Here is a 24,725-nt window from a genome sequence, read left to right as displayed (position 1 = left end):
AAAGGCCTGTGATCCCTAAGACAATTTTTTTTCACAACTGGAATCATTCATCTGAATTCCATTGCATACAAAGAGAACAGATCAGATATATCAACTAACATAAATTAGATTATCCTTTAGGTTTTTTTTTATATTGCTCTATTCACTATTTATAGGTAACAGATTACACTATCTGGAAAAATGCAGCAAACATTATGAGTTGAAGTTGAACATCTGTAAACCCACATTACTATATCCCTGAACAAGTGATTCCAAGCATTCTGTCCCCTTATTTCTATTTTACTTCCATAAGGAAACAGATTAATGTTTCTAATTGTTCTATTTTTCTATCGCTTTTCAACTAGTATCCAACACTTATTTTTGTTGCAGATATTTGAGATATTTTTATAACTTTACTCCAAATTCTGCAATTTTTAAATCCCTTGCATATATTACAAAATTACTCTCTATTCCCTTGCCCAACATTAGATAGTAAGATTTCAGTAGGATATTATAGTTAAAACCTTTTATAAATAAAAGATGCAAATCTGCCATTCTTATTCATGTTTGTCAAAAAAAGTACCATAAAACTTGAAAAAGCGTAACCAAAATGATACAGTATGAAACTAGCCAACTTCCTTATATTTGAGGGGGGCTGCTAAAATAGGTAAGGAGACCATAAATAAGAAAAATAAAATTAAGCTTGATGTGGCTAACGTTGGCACATAAACATATTAAAATACAAGCACTAAAACACTGGGTCTTATGGAGAGTTTTCCATACAATGCATACACAATTGTACAATTGCTTTATCTCCAACATTGCAAAAATCGCCAATAAGTGGTTTTAAAGGGAAACTAAAATTTAAGAAGAATATGAGTATTCAGAAGACAAGTCAGAGGATTTCCCTTGTTGCTTCATCTTAGTATTTCTTCTTTGGTTCTTCTCCTGAATCAAATACAACACATCTGATGTTTGAACAGTTAGCATTCCTGATATCATAAGTGAACGTGCACATTGTGTTGGTAGGCCCAAGCAAAACACATAATTTTGTGGAGAAGCATTTAGAAAGCTCTCTAATTAATCATAATAAAAAGCAGTCAGATGCTCACTTAATACCAGTTCTTATTAAATGAAGTTCTTTAATATTATAAAATTGTTTTTCAAAAGCAATCTGTAAGATGTTATAAAGCAGGGGTGTCAAACTCGCGTCGTCAGGTGGCATCACATGATGTATCAGGACTTTTTCCCCCTTTGCTAAACCGGGTATGGGCGTGGCCAGACTGTGACAAATCTGGTCCACGGGTCGCGAATTTGACATAAAGTGTATTAAAATCCATTCAAACGTTATTTTGAACTCAGTAGTTTGAAAGTAAGATTACTACTGTGTGTGATAGTAAACAAAACCATATGGGCAAACTGAGCAAACAAGTTTCCATAATTAATGATCTGTTGTTAAATGTAAAACCAAATGAAACTTGAAACTTTCCAAATTGAAATGGCCCATTTCCTTAGACTTGTTTCTCCAACCTGAGGATTTCTCACAGGAGAAACAGCTGGCTGATTTTACTGCTGCTATAGCAACTATGTTGTCAGACTGTTGGCTTAGCAACATAGCTGGAGCACAAAGCAGTTTGGAACACTCCAAAGGCTAAAAAGAAAGCATAGATTTATTTACATTGATGTCTAAAGCAATTTTCACTGCATTTTTATAAATTTTGCAATAAAAAATCCTATACAGTCTTTGTTTGCTAGACGTATCAAATCTTCAAAGTTGACATTTTGCAAAGAATAACAGTCAATTCCCTGCAAAATAATTTCAGATGGATCAAATCTTTGTAGCAGTTTCAGCTGCTCAGGTGACAGTCCAGCTCCCATCATGCCTTCTCCGCCAACATGGGGCTCCTTTTAGGGAGCAAAATAAAAGAAACAATTGGTTATTTGGTTGGTCATTATTTAACTTAAAATAGAATATTATATTTATAAAGGTCAGCATACTAGCTCTACCTTTGCAAGAACATTATTGGAATATTTTTAAGGCAGAAAACTGTCTTGCTATAAATCTCTGTAAAGAACAATGATTCAAAACGATATAAAAAGGATGAAAACCATTCCTCAGCTATAATATTAAAAATTCTAATTTAATGTCAACTAAACTTTTTTCAATAGGTACAGTTTATTTCTATATCATGTTATTAGTATGCTAATAACATAGCATTGTAATAAAATACTATATAATAAAATAATAAAGCATAAAATGCTATATTTAATAGCAAAAATTAAATATAGATGAAAAGGGACATGATTATATTAAGTTGTCATCTAAAATAATGTGAGTTCCTTTGTTGTAGGTGGAAGCCTTTTCCTATGTTAAGTAACAAAAGTGTATTAAAACTTAGTCCACACTCGCATAGACCCTTATATGGGAATATGTCTCATAGAATTCAGCTGCCAACCTGCTACTCTCAGTTCTTTTGCAGGAGGAAAATTGGTATGCAACATAAGAACTGTCAGATCTATTCTGATGAATGTTACAGCAGCTGGCCAGTTTGCAGGCTCTGGGTCCACACCCCAGTAAGCAGGTAGAAGATACAGGATTAGGCTTTTTTACAGGATTAGTCTTTTTTAAACTTCTGCATTTACTGTTTTATTTGTCACCAACAAACCCAATGCTCCTACTTCCTATTCTTCTCACAACTACGCTTAGATATGAGTTGGGATAATCGAGAGGGGTTCCCCCAAAGTCACTCAGTCAGTTTTCATGCCTGGAGGTGGTGGTGGTGATAGAACTAATCTCATTTAATCTAGCAAGTCAATTTTAATACTTAAAATATATATGCTTAAAAGAAATCTAATTTTAATTTGGGTACTAAAAATGCAAAGGAAATTCTTTAAGGCTCAGTAAATTAAGTACAAAATCCACTTCCTGGCCTTACTGGATTCAATACCTCAACAACAGTAATTTAAAGCAGGAATATATAATATTGATTGGGCATGCTTTGTATAAAACTCTTCCTGATACTAAAAGCCTATTGCAATATTGTGTGCTTTTTTCCCTCTTAAGATACCATACATAGCCAGCCCCAGCAAAAATCAGTTCTTCTGCTTTCAATTTCTAAAGTAGATTAAACTGTTTACTTTCCCTCCCAAAGTATTTCATTTTAGCATTTGTACAATTTACAGAATGTGAAGTTCAAAAAGAAATAAAACATTCAGTCAAATCCATTCAACTTCTGTCTGTTGGCTTCTTAACCATGCAGTGTTTGTTTTAAAACCCATCCAATTTCTAATGTTTAAAAAAATGCTACACCAGTTTTTTTTTTAATGAAATCACATAATAATTGAGGAATGTTTCTTAGCTGTTCAGGAAGTTGGCTGAAAAGGCTCATTCTAGTTGTGTGCAGTGATAAACCATGATTTAGCAAGATATACAATTAATGCCTTCTCAAATGCTCCTTTCTATTTCCTCCCCTTAAACTCCCTAATTCTTGGAGATTGTCTGAACAAGTCCTTTCAGGTTTTTTGGCAAGCTTTTTCTGAGTGGTTTGCCATTGTCTCCCTTCTAGGATTGAGATAGAGTGACTAGCCTAAGGTCACCCCGCAGGCTTTGTGTCCAAGGTGGGGGTAGAACTCCTGGTTTCTCACCTGATGCTTTAACCACTACACCAAACGGGCTCTCTACAGATGTAAGCAAAATATGGAAGTGAGTTTAAAAATTACAAAATATATTTTTCCTAGGCAGCTGGATAAATTTGTTAACTCCAAAAAGAAAACAAAAGAAATGATAGGTTCTTGATAACGTAATAGATATTTCTTGATATCAGCTCAATCTTTTTAGCTACTAAAATGTAATTGTAATCAGGTGAATTCTTCCACAAGATGTTTTCAACTGAAAAAGTAATATAAAAGTGGAAAGCAAAGTTACATAGATGAAATTTTACAAAGAAGTTTGTTCTTACCTGTGACTTAAGTTGGAGGCAAGGAAAAGTTTCTAGTGCCCAAGCCACTTGCTCTTCATTCTCAGAAAGGGTAATTGTGCACGTACTATATACTAGGATGCCCCCTGGCTTTAGCAGTTGCACTGCCTAGGATGACAATCAGATTTTCACTTCATAGAATTTTTGCCAGTATTTCACAAATAACACTATTTTTTAAACATATAAATTACAGATAATCCTCAACTTGCAACCATTTACTTAGGAACTGTTTGAAGTTAGAATGGTGCTGAAAAAAGTGATTTATGAATGATTCTCACACAATCCATATAATCAAAATTGGGGCACTTGGCCACTGGCTTGTATTTGTGACAGATGCACTGTGACAGGGTCATGTGATCACTATTTAAATCCTTCCCATCTTGCTTCTGATAAGCAAATTCAATGAGGGAAGCTTAACAACTGCATAATTTGCTTAACAACTGCTCTTAACAAGAATGGCAGAAAAAGCCACACAATTGGATGCAACTCATTTAACTTAGCAATGGAAATGTTGGGGTCAATTGTGGTTGTAAGTCAAGGATTATCTGCAGTTTACTACAGGTCAATGGCACAGTGCACATTAATTCTAATATTGGTGTTCGAAGATTCATGGCTACTAATCATAATGGAACCACCGTAGAAATGTTGCTGAAAGTGAAGAATTCTTATTATTTGGTATATATCTCCACAACCCTGCCTCTATTTGCATCCAATCTTTTCTAACAATACCGTGTGATGGAATGGTAAATATCATTTACCAGGAGATATTCTCTGAGGATGATCCAATAATTCCCAGATTCCTTTAGGAGAAAAAGAAGAACCGAAGACACCTTCTCTAAAAAATTGTGTGAAAGACTTTACTTTCATTTGGCTCAATGTCTTCCAATAGACAACAGAAGACATCTGAACAAATAAACAGTTGAAGTTGCAATTGCACTATTACAGCAAATATCTTGATTTTTCCCTCATACCCTTTTTTTCAGGAATTGTTATATAACCAAGGTACAGAAAAGAAAAAAATGATTTTAACAAATTTGTTTCCTGAAACTAAATTATTTCTGCTGTAAGGACATGAGAAAAGGTTTATCAGACATAATCTTATATCAACTGCGTTTGACAGTCGCTTGTATTAATTTTAATAAAATTTGTTTCTTTTAAAATAACCCAGTAATCTTTTACTAGTAAACATACCACTCTAAAAAGCTTGCGTTGCAAAGGCTGATAGGAAGTTATTTCTTTTAAAGACCACGAATAAGCCAAATTTGGCCTCTGTCCCATTCCACTGCATGGAGCATCAAGAAGTATCCTGTCGAATGACTCAGGTAAGAATGGAGGTCCTTCTGCAAAAAGAAAAGAAAAATTTCAAAGACTATAGTTTGCATGTTTTGCATAACCAATTGTTATTAATGAAAATTTCTGAGAATTTAATTAAAATTCTATAAATCGTATCAATTCAATGTGGTTAATACAGTAGAATCTAGTTGAACCCTACTGGCATTGGTTCAAAGTCTTTTTAATTAACTGTTATAAATAGCCATTGTATTTAGATGGAATTTTTATCACTATTATTTATTAATCAAATTTATATACTATAGCTGCATAGATGATTCCAGATAGCTTACAAAATTTTATTTATTGTTGCTTTTGCCTTCCACACTATTTCTATGTAACAAGAAAATGTGTCCTGTTTGATTGGTATAAAAGTTGATCCAGTCTCCTTAAATCTGTATCATGATATGAAGTCAAGATTTAATATGTGTATTGAAATCCTGTGTAATAGACCAACACTTCACTTGTATTGATGAAAAATGAATCCAAGTACTAACATTTTGAAGTTACATCTTGTAGAAAGACAGAATGTATTTATGAACTGTTGTGGAAAGATTAAGTTCATTAAAAAGACATTCTAAGGATCTGTTGGACAAGTAATTTTCCTACTTTAGCCACCAAACTGCACTACACAATGATTAAAAATACAATATTAACTTTAACAAAAGTAGACCTTCTTCCTCACTTTTTCCCATCTTATGTACTCCGCATTGCTCCTATGAAGCTAGTAAGCTTCAGAAATTTTGATACCAAGTCCTCATAAATGATCATTTGGTAAGTTAAAATGTTGCTATTGCTAAGCAAATGGTAGATCAGAATGGTCTTCGAAGTTACAGCTGGCAATTCTTCTGCAGTCATATGATCAAAATTTGATTGCTTGCCAGCCCATCAGCATTTATTACTTCAGCATACATTTAATTTACCCTACGTACCTATACCTGCTTTCCCATGTCTGCCTTTTTGGCTATCTAGCACTCCACCTATGCCTACCTCTGCAGCCTTCTGCCTTTCAAGCTGACCTTTGTCTCCTTCCTCCAACTGCTGAGGTATGCCCAGTCTAGGTTTCATAAGGCTACATGAAGGCCATCAGCAGAGAAGTGTGATGTCCTTGCCTGATAGCGCAGTCCTCAGTCTAATAACTACACGTGATACTACCAGACTACCAGGAGCCCTAGTAGTGTAGTGATTAAAATGTAGAATTGCAGCTAACTCTGCCCACAGCCTAGAGTTCAATTCTGATGGGGCTCAAGGTTTATTCAGTCTTCCATTTTTCTAAGATTGGTAAAATGAGGACCAGATTGTTGGGGGGAATATGCAAATAATGTTTTACATTGTAAACTGTCCATAGAGTGCTGTAAAGCCCCATAGGCAGTATATAATCCTAAGGGCAATTGCTACCAGAACTATTATTTCTAAGTATGAAGTCATGTGATGCTTTGCTCAATGACCACATCACTTAGCAACAGAGATTCTAGTTAACAACTTAGATTTGTTAACCAAGGACTACATGTATAATTTTAAACATTGCATCTTACTGTGCCGTCCAAATCAAATTCAAATTAACCTTTATATCATAACCTGTAATTATTCCATGAACAATAGTTAAAAGTCACATTACCTTGTCCATTCTCTATTTTGCTATCAGTAAGCGCCTTGGTACCATCATAACAAAAAGCTTTAATACAATTCAAATTTAGTAATGCAGCATTTTGTTCAATCTTTTTCACTCGGTCTGCTATCTTGTCCAGCGCTATCACTTCCCCCTAAAAATTAAAAATCAAAAGTTTTGAATGACATAAATAGCTGTTAAAACTGCTAACAGAGGTCAATATACATAATTTCAGATAACTAAAGACAATATATAATCTGTTTTCGCCCCAATTCAGTACACATGTGTGAAAAAATTGCTCCAAAGAACAATTGATGCCTGCATCTGAAAAATGTGTGGTGACTTTCTCCATGTATTTGAGTCATCACATCATTCCTCATTTCTTAAGCGACAATGCTTGACTTAATGTTACAGTTTACTCATCACAAATTTCACCAAGACAAAGTAATATATTTCATTCAAATACTGTAACATAGATCAATTTTTCAATGTTAATAGTCTCTGTTAATAGTCTGTGGAGAGACCTGTTAAGTGGTTGCACTAAAACTTAGGAATGCAAATGGATAAAAACAGCAACACCACACAGACACTTAAGTAGAACACTATTTCTATGTTTCAGGATTGTGTTCTGAGTGCTGTCAATTTCTCCATGCTGGAAAGTTAAACAGTTCAGTAAACATAACAGCATTACATGTACATTACTGTACATCCAGGTTATAATTAGAACTATGAATTAACTGGAAACACAGTGTCAAACAGCACACCTCACATAAGCAGAGTTATCATATGGGCATACCAATGTTCCTGATTATACACATTGATGCTACATTTTGAAACTTCCAAGTGATCTTCAAGGACAGCGCCATGTAAAATGCATTGCAGTAATCAAGTTGTGAAATGACATGGGCTTGAGTGACTATCTGAAGATCCATGTGATCCAAGAAAGGATGCAACTGAGTACTAGATGGAGATGTTCAAAGGCCCTCTTCGCCAAGACTGCCATCAAGTAAGAACTCTGTATTCAGGAGTATCCCTAGATTTCACGTCACCCTTGAATAAGAAAGTCTAAATCCATTCAAGGGTAAAAATGAAAAATTTCCAAATCTAGCTGACCTAATATTCACAACCATTCGGTCCTGATAGCTTTGAATCGATTTCATTGACGTTCCTCCCTATCCAGGCCAAACAGCCTTCAAACATTGAGACAGAACCTTGGCAGCTCAATAGGCCAGCCTGGAGTCAACAGATATTAACTAGTGTTATTAGCAGATTGATGATACTGAACTCCAACTGGCCAGTAAACTAATGGTTTCTTGTTGAACAGGAGGGGAGAAAGTGCTAAACTCTATGTTATCCTACAAAGGAGGGCTTGGGGTACAATCTATTCTCCTTCAGCCAACACCAGAATGGCTCTGGAGGTAGGAAGAGAACCATGTAAAACAATGCTCCAAATTGCTAATATTTGAATCCAATCCAGAAGGATACCAAGATTGAATGCATAAAAACTTGCCATGAAATCAAGGAGCACAAGAAAGAATACACTACCTTTATCCAAGTCTGCCACAGATTATATACAAGTCCAACTGAGATTGATTCCATTCTAAATACTGAAAATTGAATGATATGGGACTAGATAATCTACTTTTTTCCAGGGGCATCTGCAACTAGCATGACAAGATTGGAGACAGGTCAAGTTAACCAAATGGCTGGATCCAGGAATAGTCTAGAGGAGAGGGTGCACTACCACTAACTTCAAGGCTGATAGCACAACCCCCTTTCTCTACCACCACAGCAAATAATTTCCCTGCTAACAACCTAGGAAGGACCTCAGCCCAATAAGCAGATGGATAAACTAGGTAGCCTTCTTCAAGAGTCACCAATTCAATCCAACTCAGATTATACCCCAAGACTCATCCATCAGTCTATAAACTCATAGTTTATTAGCCTGTCCACTTAAAAGTTCTTAGTTTCCTGGCATTTTTAGTTGCAATAATTTTTGCTAAATTTGTATTATGTCAAAATCTGCCTACTCTTTCTCCAAGGTAAGAGTCCAGAATGTATTTTACACTGGATGGCTATTTATGGCTTACAGACAGCATGTGGTTAAGTAGGATAGGGCAAAATTCAAAAAATGGAGGGGGAGGGAGACAAATCAGGGAGAGAAATTGAATTTAAACTCATTTAATTTTAATTAAATATATACCCCTCACATATTTCTGGGCATAGGTTAGAAAAACGCCTTTTTTCACATTAGCATTTATTGCTTGTATTTATAGATTTGTGGTAACTCAGCAAGATCAATGTCCCTTTAGTGAGTCTTCATACCTTGTTTGATTAGAAAGCATATATAAATTTCAAGTATGGAGGCTATGCTATTTTGAATTATCTGTGAATTTCAGCCAATGTGTGAAATAAGCTAATAAAATACAAGCAAGCTTCTTTGAAGAAAGAAGGAAGGAGGGAGGGAGAGAGAAAGGAAGGAAGAAAAAGGAAAAGAAAAGAAAGAAAAAGGAAGGAAAGAAAGGAGGGAGGGAGGGAGAGAGGTATGGTGACTCACCTCATCATGCATTAGTGTTGCAAGGTGGGTAGTTTTGCCCCCAGGAGCAGCACACATGTCCAAGACTCTCTGTCCTGACTGAGGATTTAAAACATAACTCACAATTGATGAGGGCAAATTCTAGCAAAGGAAGTGGTAAAAAAATATTTTAATAACCCAGAAACACAAAAATACTGGAATATTTTTTTTGAATCTATGCCTGACCTTTCTTCTAAGAATCTAAACTGACTTTTGATAGAAGAAGCTATTCCTTTAAAGTCAATATTTTCTCTTCCTCAGAGTTTTTGATAGGTAGATGATACTTGGTCTGATGATACTTGGTCCGACTCCTGTGTTTAGCTCCCATCCTTATTTTATTACTTTTAATGTATGATGCTGCCCTTTGTTGGGCAGCTGTAACTGTGTTTCTCTATCACATTGTGTCTTGTAAACTGCTGTGAGTTAATAAGTGATATAAACGTTTAATAAACCAATATATGGCTGAAAGTTCCAAATCCAAGCACTCTCCTTATGGCAGGTAGATATTCTTGCCCTTAACTGGTAGATAAAATCTGAATAGGTATAACTGAGAATTTATGCACATGAGAAAGGTACCTGAACAAAATGGTTGGTGTGGGGAATATGGCTACTCTCTGTCTCATAAGACTGTTCCTTAAGGTATTCTCTAGCCTCTCCCATTCTGTATGCTCTGTTCCTCCCTCTCTCGCCATACTTCCAAACCAAGTCTTCAGATACACTCATCCCCTTTTTCATTTTCTAAGCCTGCTTATAGAGACTAGATGAGACCCAGAGGCACTGTTAGAAATAGTAAAAGAATTACGCTTGATCTTTTGCAGGATAAGTCCTTCTGGTTTATTTTGAATTAAAAGCACTTGAAACAAGTAACATTATGTGAAACAAAATCCTGGTGGATGCCAAGTATCGAAAGATTCAATCATTACACCAACAATACTTTAGTAGATTATACTGATACTGAAAATGAAGTTCTTGGTAAACTTGCAATGGATTATATCACAAGGTTAATATTTTTTTAAAAAATTAACACCTGCCAACTTGTGAATACTTTAGATGGGAACACAATAAATTGGGAAATGTCGCATTGTTACGTTAAATGTACAAATGACACAACAATATATTAAATTCTACTTTTCTCCATAGTTTGATCTTTACAGCAAGGATTGGAGAAGTGGTCTTCCCAATTCTGATGTTTTCTGCAAGAAAACCTTGAAAAAAACATCACGATGGGCTGATATACTTTCCTGAACTCTTGAACTGGAATAAAAAAGGAAATCCTAAACACCAAAGCATTTCACAAGAAGCACTAGAGAAAATGGAAATCCAGCTCACTCACAAACAAATATGTCAAATATAAAAATGCTACAATCTGATCATAAATACATTTGGATTTCAAGTTAAGGTTTTTATTAGTTTACATGGACTGTGGTTTCTGGCTTATCATGAGGTATGAATTCAGTCATATCCCTATATGTCTAAGCAATAGCTATGCAGTATATGCGAATCCAGCCAGTCTACTTGATCCCAGGAATGTAGAGGTTGTTCTCAACTTACGACCACAAATGAGCACCAAATTTGTTGCTAAGTGAGAAATTTGTTAAGTGAATTTTGCCCCATTTCACAACTTTTCTTGCCACATTTGTTAAATGAATCACTGCAGTTTTTAAATTAGCAACATAGTTGTTAAGTGAATCTGGTTTCTCCATTGACTTTGCTTGTCAGAAGGTTGCAAAAGGAGATCACATGACCACAGGACACTGCAATCAACATAGATGTGAATCAGCTGTCAAGCATCCAAATTAAAATCATGTGACCATGAGGATGCTGCAAAGGTCATAAGTGTGAAATATGGTCATAAGTCATTTTTTTCAGTGCCATTTGAACGGTCATTAAATGAACTGCTGTAAGTCAAGGACTCCCTGTACTGAAACCTTAATGTTCAGAAAATAGTATTTATTTTTAATATAACATACCTGTAAAAATATATAACTGGATAACATATTGTCAAATGAGGGACTACGGTAAATTGGTTCAGTCATTTTTATTCCCAGCCCTCTGAAAGACATATACAGGAACATGAATAAATTGTCTGCTCCTCATTTCTAGTTTGACATTATTTAAATGTACGTTACTTATTGGGGAATATCAAATTATACCTGCTATTAATTTAACACATTCTGTTTTTACTTTCAGGAACATTAATTAGAGGATAAGCCCTTGGAATCCACATATTTTCAACTTGGTATAAAATTTCTTTTCTCAAATGGGTTTGTTAGGTGACTTAATTCAAAACAGACTGCTGTCATTGTTAATAATATCAAAATAATGTTCTTCCATAGGAATGTGGCTTGTAGTTTAGTTGGTTGATTTATATAATTTTATTGAATGCCCTCACCAACATATTATTCAAGAACCCTAGGGAAATTTCTAAAAATGTTTCTCTACCATTAAAAGCATGAAATTATGTTAAATAATACAATGTGTAAAACTGATTACAGTCACTCCCTGAGCATAATAAAACCTACAGAATCCATATAGCATTAAGAATCAGGAAAAAGATTGGGAAAGTTATTTTGAGCTCTAAGAAAAAAGTGGGATGCAAATGATAATGATAATGAAGAAGAAGATGAAACTATCATAATAGAGTCTATATCAATTCCAGATCAATATCTATTTGTTGTCCTCTAAAGAAATTCCTAATTCTTATTTTCTGTAGACTGTTTCTACCTCCTGTTGTGGAATGCAACAAGAATGGAATTCCTTTCCAAGTCGACAATATAACATGAAAATAATTGTGTTAGATAGGTTAAATCAATACTACAATTTCTAACCACCCAGAATTGTCCCACTTTCCAAGACTTAGGATATCATCTGAGAGAAAATTAATAAAGGGGAATATTTGTGCTTCAGGGTTGACATGAGGGGTCCTTGGTGTTCTCTGAGCTTTCTTGCTTTCTTGCAGATGTTTCATCACCCAAACTAGTAACATCATCAGTGTTAGTCACTAGCAGTCACTACTGGTATCACCAATTATGTTACCTAGTTTGGGTAATGAAACATCTGCAAGAAAACAAATGAGAGAAAATTAACCTCTCATTGCAAAGAAAGTCTCCATAGTTGTTTTAAGACAATATTGACTAAACATTTCAATATTGTTAAGATTTTTTTAAAAGACAGCAAAAAAAAGAAGAGGGGGAGTACAAATCAAAATGTACTGTTAATTGATAAATAACTGCAATGAACATGAATAAATGCTTCATACTGGGCAGAATAGTTAGAGGGCATACTGAACTGTTGCAATCAGACTATATCAACAGTGAAGCATATATTATTCCTGATACATTTACTAATTTGGTTGAAAAACATAGCATGATTCAAGTAAAGAATGTCCCAGAGCTTTTTAAATCAATAAAATTGTTCCAAAGCTACATCTTGATTAAAAAAATTGAATACATTCAATAACTATTGTATATATAATTTTTGATAATCTTTATAAATGTTTATTAATGTTTAACCATTTAACCAAAGGTATGGAATAATAGCAGGGTACCAGTGAAAGGATTCTAGTAGCATCTTTTTCAACTTGTTTTAATAAAAAGTGCAAGCTTTTATGAACTATCTTTCAATGTTTTGCTACCATAAACTTATATGATTCTCCTACTACAGTGGCTATCATCTGACTCTTTTTTATTCAGGCCCTAACCATACTCAAATTTTTTTGTTTGCTAGTAGAGAAAATCTCCATCTGTACTCCATCATTATTTTTAATTATTAATGTTAATAATATAAAAAATAAAACAATTTTAATAATTGCTTAATCTAGCCATGTCATTACTGAACCTATATTACTATCAAGGCTGCAACAAATTGTTATATAAAAAGTACTCTCTGTGGCTAACTATGGTCTACTGTATTATTGAAGCATAGAATCTAGATCATAAATATCTGAAAACATTATCACATTATTAACATTATTAACTGATCCTCAAAGATTAGTTCCTATAGATTTCTTGGTTTTGGGTGATATCTGAGAATAACTTATTTGACTAAGTAAGGAGTTTTTTTAACTTAAATCCAAATCCATACATTTGCACTGAGGTTTAAAACAAAAGGCTGTTTAATTCAGCATCCTGACACTCTATTACCAATCCAAACTTTTTGGAAAGCTCACCAAGGAGAAGAAAACCCCAACAGTATCCTCTTGCAATGGTACCTTTCATATTTGAACACCAAAAGTAGAAACCAAGAGGATTGATGACAACTCCATAAAGCATAAAAAGTTACAAGGGAATTTATCAAAGAATAAATGTATACTACTGAAACTGCCCTCTTGGGTTTTAACTTCTAAATTACCTTTTTTCAGAACAGGCAGATTCATATTCAATTTTTTGTTGAAAAGCCTCAACATTGGAGAAATAAACCCGACAGGAATTTGGGCTAAAGTATACATACTTTCAGTATGTTAAAAAACAAAATTAGTTGGATAGTGAGATGATTTACAAATAACCTTAGCTTTCTACTAAAATAAGCAATTTGGGACAGATTTTCAACCATGATTATATACTTCTGACTTACTTCAATGGGCCATTAGAAGTAAATATTTCATTGCGGCTCAATTCTGAAATCCCATTTCCAATGAAAACTTTATTCCCGGAAAACTCTTTGGCTCCTCTTTTGCATTTCCCTTCAATATCAGAGTACACAGAAACCATACTGCCAGCTTTCATGACTGAGGAAAAGAGAGGGAGAGACATCTTTGGATTTTTGTTTGCCTTGGCTCAAGAACAAAGATCCAGACATTCACTGGGGATTTTGTGAGTCCACATACTTGAACCCCATGCGTCCAAAAGAATGTGCTTGAGTCAAGATAAGCTCTGGAAAAACATCATTGATGTCTATTCCAGATGCAGACTTGGCAATGTTTTACATAACTTTTTAAAGAAATACATCCTTATGTTTAATCCTCAAGAAACGTTAATGTTCTAACATGAAAGGGGAAAGGAGGGACAGTAGAATATTTTGGCTGAACCAGTCATCTAAATCAGGGTATGAAAATGTGATCATAATAAAGCTCTGATACTAAATTTGTGAGCCTAGCTGTCCAGGTTGCATCACACTATTGCGTACAAATAAGTAAGCTGTAAATAGGCATATGGATTTTGAAAAAGCAGAAGAAAGTATATTGACTGTTGAACTATAGTGTTGGAAAAGACTCCCGAGAATACCGTGGATAATCTAGAAAGCTGGATCCTAAAATGAAACAATCCAGAGTTCTAACTCAAGGTACCAATGACCACATTCAAATTACTTTAGTTCAACCCTATCATGAAAACTTAAATCTCAGGAGTGGTCCATGCTGGGAAACTTGAAGGAAAGAGAAGAGGTGAGCAGCCATGGATTGGTAGCAACAGCAGTAAGACTTATATACAACTTCATAGTGCTTTATAGTCCTCTCTAAGCAGTTCACAGTGTCAGCACATTGCCCTCAACAATCTGGGTCCTCATTTTACTGACCTCGGAAGGATAGAAGGCTGAGTCAACCTTGAGCAAGTCAGGATCAAACTCCTGGCAGTAAGCAGTGAATTAGCTTGCAATGCTGCATTCTAACCACTGCGCCACCACGGCTACTAGATTGCTGAAATACTTGAAGGAATAGATTGGGAGTCACATTTTCCTAGAGAAAATGTATCTATGTGAACCCACTTGATGGTGCATAATCAATTAAATAGGCATGAGAGAATATATATGGAAATAGTGATGAAATGGGTATTGGTGGGGAGATTGTTGAAAATTCAGTTTTAACATTAATAAATTAATACTTGGCCACAACAGGATACAAATATAAAAAAACACAAGATGAAAGCTATATTAACAAAGGGAAAGCATATGTTAACACTTAAACAGATTTCTATTTTCTCTATACATATATATGTATTATAAACATAGACAAAATCTTCTATGATTTGAGACTGTGCTCCTGTGGGCTAGAGGTGTTGAAAGGTAAACTGCTTCAAACTCAATTGCAGAAAATATTACTTCAGCAACAGAGTGATCCATGCCTGGAATGCTCTACCCGACTCTGTTGTTACATCCTAAAATACATACAGCTTCAACCTTAAACTGTCTACCATGGACCTCACCTAAGAGGTCAGTAGGGGGCGTGCATAAGCACAGCAGTGTGCCTACCGTCTCTGTCCTATTGTCCCCATTTATTTATACCCATTTCCTGTGTTCATGTCCATGTTTAAACTTATACCTGTTAGCTCATACATGTTTGACAAACTAAATAAGTAAAATAAAAATAAATAAACTACAGCTCGTTCCTGCCATCTTACAAGTTATTTCCCAGTTAAAATAGCTGGAAAATTCTAACCTTGTTTTTATGTGCAGTAGTTACCAGAAGAGTATCAGTCAGTTTCCTCGAATGTAGCTTCATTTTGTTATGCTGCCTGTAAAATTAGGCAGACTTTAATGAACCCACCCACCATTGTAATAATTTATCCTATTTTGTTTTTACTTTATATTTAATTTATTTTTGTTTTCAATTCTAGACAATGACCATAATAAAAATATTCATTAAATATACACAATCATTCTTACATTTTGAAGCGGATATAATCCCAGGAGCATAAACATGTGCTCCACGAAGCACCGCACTTCCACACTGGGCATCAACAATTACTTCATTTGGCAATCTTTGCAGATCCTTTCTGTAATGGAAGAATGATATTTAAATAAAATTAGTTTATTAATATTACTACTTTAAAAAGATAACTTGACCACTTTCCACTCCCACCCACAGCAAGGATTCGTTTTTTCCTATTTACTGACAGTGCATTTGTTTTCTAGATTTTTAATTTTATTTGAAGCCTTTCGATTTTAAAGTTGCAGCTATAATAATTGTATGTAAAAGCCACATTAAAGAATGTAAATATGTGTTTCATAAAACTAAGGAGTTATCTAAAAAGAAGTAACATTTAGAAAGGCCACATTATTGATAGCTAATCACACATATGATCTGTTTCTAGATGTCTGAAATATAACCACATAGAGCTCCTGTTTTGATTTAGTGAAGATTCTTCAAAATAGTAGACCCCAATTTCTGGGCTATGGATCAGTACCAGCCCATGGCCTGTTGAGAACTGGGCCATGTAAATGGCAGGGTAGCATGTGAAAGTTTCATTTGCGCATGCATGGTCCGTGGGAAAGGTTGGGGACTGCTGTTTCAGAATACACGGTAGAACAAACACAGCATCTATCTGAGACTTATTACAGCAGCTGCATCTGTTTGCAGGATCTCTATATGATAGTCAAGCAATCCTTAAAAAAAGATTGAGGTGCTTTAGTGTTTTAATGACTTTCAGGCAGGTGCTGCATTAGCGTTCTTTTGTGTTCTGAAGCACTTCTTCATAATCCAATCCAAAACTCTGCAAATTGCTGATAATTGCAATTTTCCCCCATCAAGCATCACAGAATAATAAATATTAAATATTAAAACACTGACATTCTAGAGAAAGAGATATCAGTTATGTTTTCCTTTCCTCCTCCAGTAGAGAGATAATTATTAAAAAAATCAAAGTTATTGATAAATAAGTATGTATATTCAAAATCGGGATTGGTCTAGGAATGGTTGAAGTTCCCTAGAATGAAATTAAACAGAAACAAACACACACACACACACACAAACCTGGGTCCAAGAACAGGAATAAGTAACATGTCAGGAAGTTCTGGATGTTGTAGAACTGGAACACTAAGATTTTCATATTGCTGTAAGTTAAAGGCGAGTACATTATAGTTATAATATTATCTGTAATATTTTCACTAGACAGAAATATTTATGGTCAGATAAGTAGGGGCTGTACTATATATAATGTCTGCAGGAGAGTCTGTATCATGCAGATCTTGATCCCCCAGAGGATATCACTACTGTACAACTTGCAATGACATGCTTCCTTTCAGAATTCAAAAATACATTTATTAATCTGCTTCATATCCTACCAAAAAATAAGTAAGTTTCCAAATGGATATTATACTGTGGAAATTTGCCCAATGTTAATGGTACTTATATTTTCTGCACTTGTGAAAGCTCCTATTTGGACAAAGCCCCTCTCTCTCTAGAGAAATTCACGAAGTGCAAAAGGATATCTGAAAGATGGGTTATGTAATACATTCTAGTTCATTTACAGTTGACAGTACAGTACAAACAGTAACAGTTGAAGGAATGATTTTCTTTTACATTAGTAAGCACAGAAGTAGCATGCTGCTAAGTATCTTCATTTAAATTAGACTAAATGATTCACATATATCTAACAGCAAAATGAACAATCCTGTCCCTTTTGGGGATTCCTAATAATGGAATGGAAGGCAAGCAATAATGTAGTTGCATTTCTTTAAAAAAAAAACCAATGCTGATTATTTTTACCGTTCACTGTATGGCAGCTTACTAAAGAAAGCTTTAGCATAAGCTGATTCTAAACATATCCTTGCTTTGCACTGACTCCCTCTAAATGCTGAAAGGTCCATTATTTATTTATCTTTAGAGAAACAAGCAGGATTTGCCAAGGCAGATATACTGGTATTACATAACCATCTGCTTTGCAGATCAAATAATACAGAGCTGTATTATCTGAAAGAAAGATAACGATAATTCTTTTTAAAAAAAAGTTCTGAGGTGATATTTTAGATCCCATTCCTTGAATCAGAAGGAGACATTGTGCCACTCGTAGAATTAGGGCTTAAAATAGGGTATTCTGGAACTGCAGAAAAACAATTATAAATTCAGAGCCTCTTTGGTCTGCTAAGCCTCTGATTTAGGTTTACCAAGCATAATTGGCTGAGGAAAGCCAATTTTGCTTTACTGGCCATAACAACAGTTTTCTTTTTAAAAAAAAATCAATGGTACAATCTAACTCCATTTCTTACCTGCCTCAGCATGCCACAGCAGGATTTTAGAGCTGCAAGTAGTCCAAAACATCACTTTACCCCTTCTCTTGATGATGCTTTCTTTCATTCTAATTTATATGCAATTTATTTCATTTCTTACAGGCTATGCCAGCAATACAATGTCTGTCTGATTTTTTAAAATGCAAACATCACAATATTTCAACACAGCTTCTAAATAAAAGCATTAGCAATTGCAATTATTTTTTATTATTCTTAGTAAAATTGTATACTACAATTTGGCTTTATTTTTTTTTTATATGCAGCACCCTTGATTGCTCAACTTACGATCGTTGTTTATCTATGATTCAAAATTAATGGGAAAATATTACTTATAATTGTTCCACTGATATAATATAATCACAATATGATCACAATTTGGGCGCTTGGCAACTGGTTTGCCTTTAAGATCAGCTGTAGTCATGTGATTGCAGTTTGCAACTTTTGACAATTTATAGCAAAAAGCACTCATTGGGAAAACTGGATTCACTTAATGACTGTGATTTGCTTAACAACAACCATAAAATGTCATAAAATTGGCTCTGACCACAACAACTTATTCCAGCCTCAATTATGGTCATAAGCCAAGGAATACCTATATCCTGAACTAACTAATAAGTAGATATACAACAAAGTAAAGGAAATGAAAGACTGACCTTTTGGATCTCTTTGGAAAGCAGGTGTCTTACATATTCCACAGATCCCAAATGTGTGTTTATCCGAACACTGGTAAAAGCTGGTGGGTGTGCTAGGTTATTTAATAAGGACTCATATTTCTCTTCTGCTTTCAGTTGACCAATGCATGTTGTAATCTTAAAATAAAAGTAAAGAAAGAAATTTAATCAATCAATAACAACATTTTGATACAATCATAATACTTTAGATTTATAACTTATTTTAACATATATACTGCATTTAACTTATAAATTTAAATAAGTAAGTTACTTTGTTTATAAGTTTAAAAAATGGGAACAAGTTAAAATAAATTTCTTGAGTTAAAGAAGAGTACATTTATAAAGTACAATTTTCTTCTACTTCATTTGATGTTTCACAATTATGACACAATGGTTTTTATTGTTAATTGTTAGGTATATTCATTTTAACTTACAATTCTATTGTTAATACTAACTACTACAGAGCTGGCTTTGCTGGGAGTGTGTGGGCAAAAGAATTGGAAATATTTTTCCTTGAAATATACTTTATTTATAAATAAACTCAGCTGTACACATGTAAAGATATCATTAAATCTCCCATATGCTTGCTAAGTTAAATCATAAAGTTCGGGTAGTCCTTGACTGATGACCACAATTTAGTCCATAATTTATGTTGTTAAGTGAAACACTTAAGTGAGTTTTGTCCCATTTTATGACTTTTCTTGCTATTGTTGTTAAGTGAATCATTGCAATTATTAAATTAGTAACATGGTTAAATGAAACTGGTTTCACCATTGACTTTGATTGTCAGAAGGTCGCAAAAGCTGATCACATAACCCAAAGGAACTGCAATAGTCATAAATATGAGTCAGTTACCAACCACCCGAATTTTGATCATGTGACCATGGGGATGCTTCACTGGTAATAAGTGTAGGAAATGGTCATACGTCACTTCTTTCAGTGCCGTTGTAACCTTGAACAGCCATTAAACGTCCTTGACTATTGTAAGTCAAGGACTACCTGTAATATTATTGTTTAATAAACATCTTTAGCATCAATATAGTTTATCTAAAAACATACTGCAAGTAGCTTGAAGAAAAAAGTACCTCATTATATTCTGATAAACAAATTTTTATCTCTCAGGTGCAATATATGGCATTAAATATTATCTTCTTTCAGACATTTTCTTTCTTAGACTAGCCCTGGGTATTCCTCCCTGCCACATTTAACATATGCACAATATGGTATATTCCATATACTTATTCTGAACATTTAGGTTTCACTTTGTAGCAAGATCAAATTGGATAAAATAATAAATTAAAATAAAACTATTATTATTTAACATGGTTAGTGTGACATACTAGTTCTAGAAGCAACATCACTATACTCAGAGACACTGTTCGTATTTATAATAGCATCATTTGGACAATATCAATCCTGACTCCATCATGACATGTTGCCAATGCAAGGGCCTGGTAAACTAATACATCAGTAGCTGTTTATAGCCCTGAAGAAGAATGCAGTAATTATAAAAATATAACACTGTATTTTTTTTCTAATGATATCGAGAGCTGCACAGAATCGTAATAGAAAACAACAGTGTCAGTACAATACAGCTAGTATTATAAATTAACTTCCACAGGACAGCATTCTGATAATTGCAACCTAATTTTTCTTGATGCATTGTATTTTAATTAACCAGACTAGTACTTACCTCATCATTTTTAAATGTAGCCCTGAGATATTCCTCAACCTCTGGTTTCAGTAAGATTTTGCAGAAAATAGACATAGCTCTGATATATTTCCCTTTTTACTCATAGAAACATCTGTAATAAGCAATGTATTATTTCATCAAACGTGCTTTTAATAAGCTTAAAACAAAATCAGATGTTAATAAATTTTTCCCACAGACAATAAATATGGTTATATCAGGAGGCCTATTGAAGAAATAGATGTTCTTTTATCAACAAGTCTTGTTTTACATATAATATGAAGCAATATAAGGTTTTATGGTTATAATTTAGCATGCTGTATTATCTTTTGCAGTTTTTAACCATGATTTATGGTTTAGTATGTTGTGTAGATTTATCCAGTGGCGCTTATTCAGTAAACCATGATAAAAAATCAATATGAATTAAATTTAATATTCAACAAAAGAATGATGAAATAGTTTAAAATTTAACAAACTTCTTTTTCATATTACATCCTGATGATTACACAGCATATAGGATGGTATCACATAATTTATGGAGTAACGTAATATTCTCTATTATTACACTAATTCCATTTATATTTTAATTTTCTACTCAGACACTCAAAATAATATTACAATGTATTTAATATGTCTAGAAGCATGTTGCACTCAATGGAACATCTTGATTTTTATTTTACTATTTATTTTATATCCTGCCTTCTATTCAAACAAGCCCACGACAGAATTTACTTCTAACTGATCAAATTAAGACTAACCAATAAAATTAGGAATTTGTGATGAGCCAAAAGCCAATTCTATTTTTTCCAAATTATTTGTTACTAAAACTGCAGATTTACTTGCTTTTTATCTCTGAAGCTGGCAACTGAAATCACATAGCATGAAATTAGATGTGGAACGGCCAGTTGCTAATCTGTAGTTTTACAGCTAACTATTGCTAAAAAAATGTGCATCAATCCCTTGGGTGCTTAAGCAGGACTCTGCTTACGGAGTTTAAAAATAATGCTTAATGTCCATGCAGTGCTTTCAAGTGTTCAAAAAGCTTTACATGCAGAATTTGTTTATGAACTCTGCAAAAAAAAAGAGGAAATATTTCCAATTCCCGTATATTTGAATGTTTTCATTTATTTGTATCCCTTTATTTTATTTTACAAATAACTAAAGGCAGTGAACATATCCATTACACCTTTTTCCTCATATTTTCCACACAACTCTATAAAGTCCCAGTGTTTTCTTTTCAAAAGGCAACTAAACTTCCTTAGTTTTTTTCCTCTGAAAACATTTTGCTTATCCAAGAAGTTAGACAGCAACATCACCCAGCTGACTTTCACAACTTAAGGCAGAGCAGATCTCATGGTCTCCACGTTTTAAGCCCGATTCCTTAACCACTAGACCAAACTGCCTCTCCTTTTAGCCCCTAAACTGCAAATTGGAGCAATCAAATACAACCATCTCTCCTTCCTGCTCTCTTCCCACTGTCAACCCTCCAGATGTGTGGATTTCAGTTCCATAATTCTCCAGCCAGCATAATCTATATCCAGTATACAGTACTATGAGCTCAAGCTCTAGAAGTGGAATATGAAAAGTTGGGGATTTTGATTGAATACGACAGAAGTTATATCTCTTCAGTGCTATATAACTGACTGTGAATCCAATTATAATTAACAAAAAGAACTTCTATCTCTTGAAATGAAATTGAATGACATCTGACTGTGCTTCAAGCTTTGGTATCTGCCCCTTTTTCAACGACATGGCATGTAGTGTGCAGTTGTTCTTTGGCTGGAATAACTATCACAGTAGCTTCCACCAACTTGATATGGATAAGTCCAATATACCATATCCCACAGGCAACAGATTAGGAAAGCAATACAGGTAATTGATTTAAAACCATTGTTAGTGACTATTCAAAGTTACAACAACACTGAAAAAAGCAACTTATGACTGTTTTTTATATTTATAACCCTTTGTAGCATCCCCATGATCATGTCATCAAGATTCAGCAACTGGCTGAAATTTTTGATGGTTATAGTGTTCTGGGGTCATATGATCACTTTTTGCAATCTTTTGATAAAACGGGAAAGCCATATTCCCTTAACAACCTTATTACTAATTTAACTGCAGATTCACTTAACTGTGGCAAGATAGATCTTAAAATGGAGCAAAATTCACTTAACTGTTTTGCTTAGCATCAGAAATTTTGGGCTGAATTGTCATCAAAATTGAGGACTACCTGTAGTACATTATTCACCAGGTTCCTAACTTTTGTCTTCCAAGGACCTTTTCTGAGTGACTCTTCGCAGAGATTAGAGAGGAGGCTACTCTAAAGGCCTTCTTCTCTTGATGCTCCTTGAAATGGTGACAAAGATGAAGCGATTGTTCAGCCCTGGAGAAAGGGTGGAAGAAACTCAGAATAGCCCCACCTGTTGTCCTTAAAAAAGAAACAACGGTGGACAAGGTGATATTTCCTATAACAACAAGGGAGTATTTCTGGCATGCCTGCAGTCTTTGTTTTGATCTGGCTCTAAAGAGTTTTAGCAAGCAATGTTTTTCTTATTTCCAGCTGGGTTATCTATATTGTTAGTTATTTGTGTTTTAATTAAGATTTTTTATTGCTTACTGCTCTTGCTAAGTTTCTATTATTTGCATGTACATGTTACACTATAAAACTCAGTGGCTGTAAGAGTGCTAGGACCAGTTTAACAAACTTTTCAGAATATTATTTTCTTAATTCTGCTTCTATGATCTATTGGGATCAGTCTTGATATTCCATATAGATAAGAATATTAGTATTGTTAAACATAAGCTATTATACTCCTCGGTTTTTATTCAGAGTAATCTGCCTACAGGTGAGGACTGGCCTCTTTTGATCAACTGGCATCTCTTACATGCACACTTTACAGAAGCCCATACCCTGGTCAAAATAATCTTGTTACGTTTTTAAAGAACCAGAGACTTAAATAAGTAGCAGAGCATCAATAACATGGAAACAAAGATTATGAAAATATTAGCTTGCTTTAAAAGTTTTATTAGATGGTTTTAAATGCAGAATACAATGATTCCTCATTTCTATCGCTCTGCTTCAAATAAAACATTCCATTTCTTCATTTCACACCAAGAGCAGTTCTAGGATGCAGAGACATAAGGGCCCACGATGTACTCAAATAAATGTTTAAATCCAGATCTCTCCCCCACCTTTTCACTTAGAACCACCCTGCTGTGCAGCCTTGCTGACCCTGGCGTCCTCCAGCTTTGCTGACTAAAATCCCCACCCTTCCTAAAATGATATTTTGGGAGATCATCCTCTTTGTGACTAATCCCATTAACAGAGGCTGCCGAGACCCATTTTAAGGCTCATCATGAATGCTGAGCTTCCATCCCTATATAATCCATCTGGCCAGGGACGGGTGGAGTATTTCGCATCCAGCCCAACCTATTGGAGAAACCACGCGGTTTCCTCTTCCGTCTTTCCCGGGGACAAAGACTTTGCGAACTGACGCAATACTACAACCGGAAACGTCTCCTGGTTGCGGTGGGGGGAAGGTAAGGTAGAGCGGAAACAAAGGGCGGCCATCTTTGAATAGGTCTCAGTGATCGGTCCCATCAAGTTCCAACCCAAGGATAACAACCTGGGCGCCCTCTGCTGACGAGCGCGAGACCCTCTTTTCTCCTAATGCGCCGGAACTACAACTCCCAGAATTCCCAGCCGGGAATTTGGGAAAAGTAGTCCGAGAGCCCGAGCACGAAGACGACGTTTTCTCTTCCTCACCTCCTCGTTCTTCGATCCTACCTTCTGCTTTCCTTCTTCCGGCCAGCCTGCTCGGCCTCATCCGGGTCACTAAAGAAACTCCTACCCTGCTTCGGCCCAGCCCAACCAGGGTCGCCGTTGCCGCCTCTCTCCTGAGGTGGAGGGAGAGGCGTCGCTGCAACTTGGCATGCGCCTACTGGGCATCAAGCC

The 24,725-nt window shown here is 34.9% G+C and overlaps 1 protein-coding gene across 4 annotated transcripts; it reads right to left on the bottom strand.

Moving 5' to 3' along the window:
• Positions 1-1,059: 1,059 nt before the first annotated feature.
• Positions 1,060-24,612, bottom strand: NSUN6 (NOP2/Sun RNA methyltransferase 6). 4 transcript variants are annotated; one of them, XM_081933429.1, is made up of 12 exons: positions 24,537-24,612; positions 20,774-20,885; positions 19,063-19,218; positions 17,154-17,233; positions 16,067-16,176; positions 14,042-14,195; positions 11,440-11,521; positions 9,452-9,529; positions 6,904-7,048; positions 5,148-5,296; positions 3,939-4,064; positions 1,060-1,884 (listed from the first exon to the last, which is right to left on the bottom strand). In XM_081933429.1, exons 2-12 carry the CDS (start codon positions 20,846-20,848, stop codon positions 1,678-1,680), a joined length of 1,362 nt encoding a protein of 453 aa, XP_081789555.1. In that variant the 5' UTR covers positions 20,849-20,885; positions 24,537-24,612; the 3' UTR covers positions 1,060-1,677. The 4 variants fall into 4 exon arrangements, with proteins under 4 accessions (XP_081789555.1, XP_081789556.1, XP_081789554.1 ...); XM_081933428.1 differs by lacking the exon at positions 24,537-24,612 and adding an exon at positions 24,201-24,219 and having other exon boundaries at positions 1,064-1,884; positions 9,452-9,571; XM_081933427.1 differs by having other exon boundaries at positions 1,065-1,884; positions 9,452-9,571; positions 24,537-24,611.
• Between the last annotated feature and the right edge of the window lie 113 nt (positions 24,613-24,725).

This window comes from Natrix helvetica (assembly GCF_964273705.1).
Source record: "Natrix helvetica genome assembly, chromosome: Z".
In the NCBI taxonomy this organism is placed as follows: Eukaryota; Metazoa; Chordata; class Lepidosauria; order Squamata; family Natricidae; genus Natrix; species Natrix helvetica.
This window is presented reverse-complemented; position numbering and strand designations above follow the sequence as displayed.

Bases quoted from the DNA above. Each gene is read 5' to 3' on its own strand.
- NSUN6 (XM_081933427.1), bottom strand. From the start codon at position 20,848: ATGTCTATTTTCTGCAAAATCTTACTGAAACCAGAGGTTGAGGAATAT. The intron at 7,049-9,451 runs GTGAGTCACCAT...TTTAATTTTTAG, and splicing joins CAACACTAATGCATGATGAG to GGGGAAGTGATAGCGCTGGA. The intron at 4,065-5,147 runs GTATGTTTACTA...TTGTCATCCTAG, and splicing joins AACGCAAGCTTTTTAGAGTG to GCAGTGCAACTGCTAAAGCC.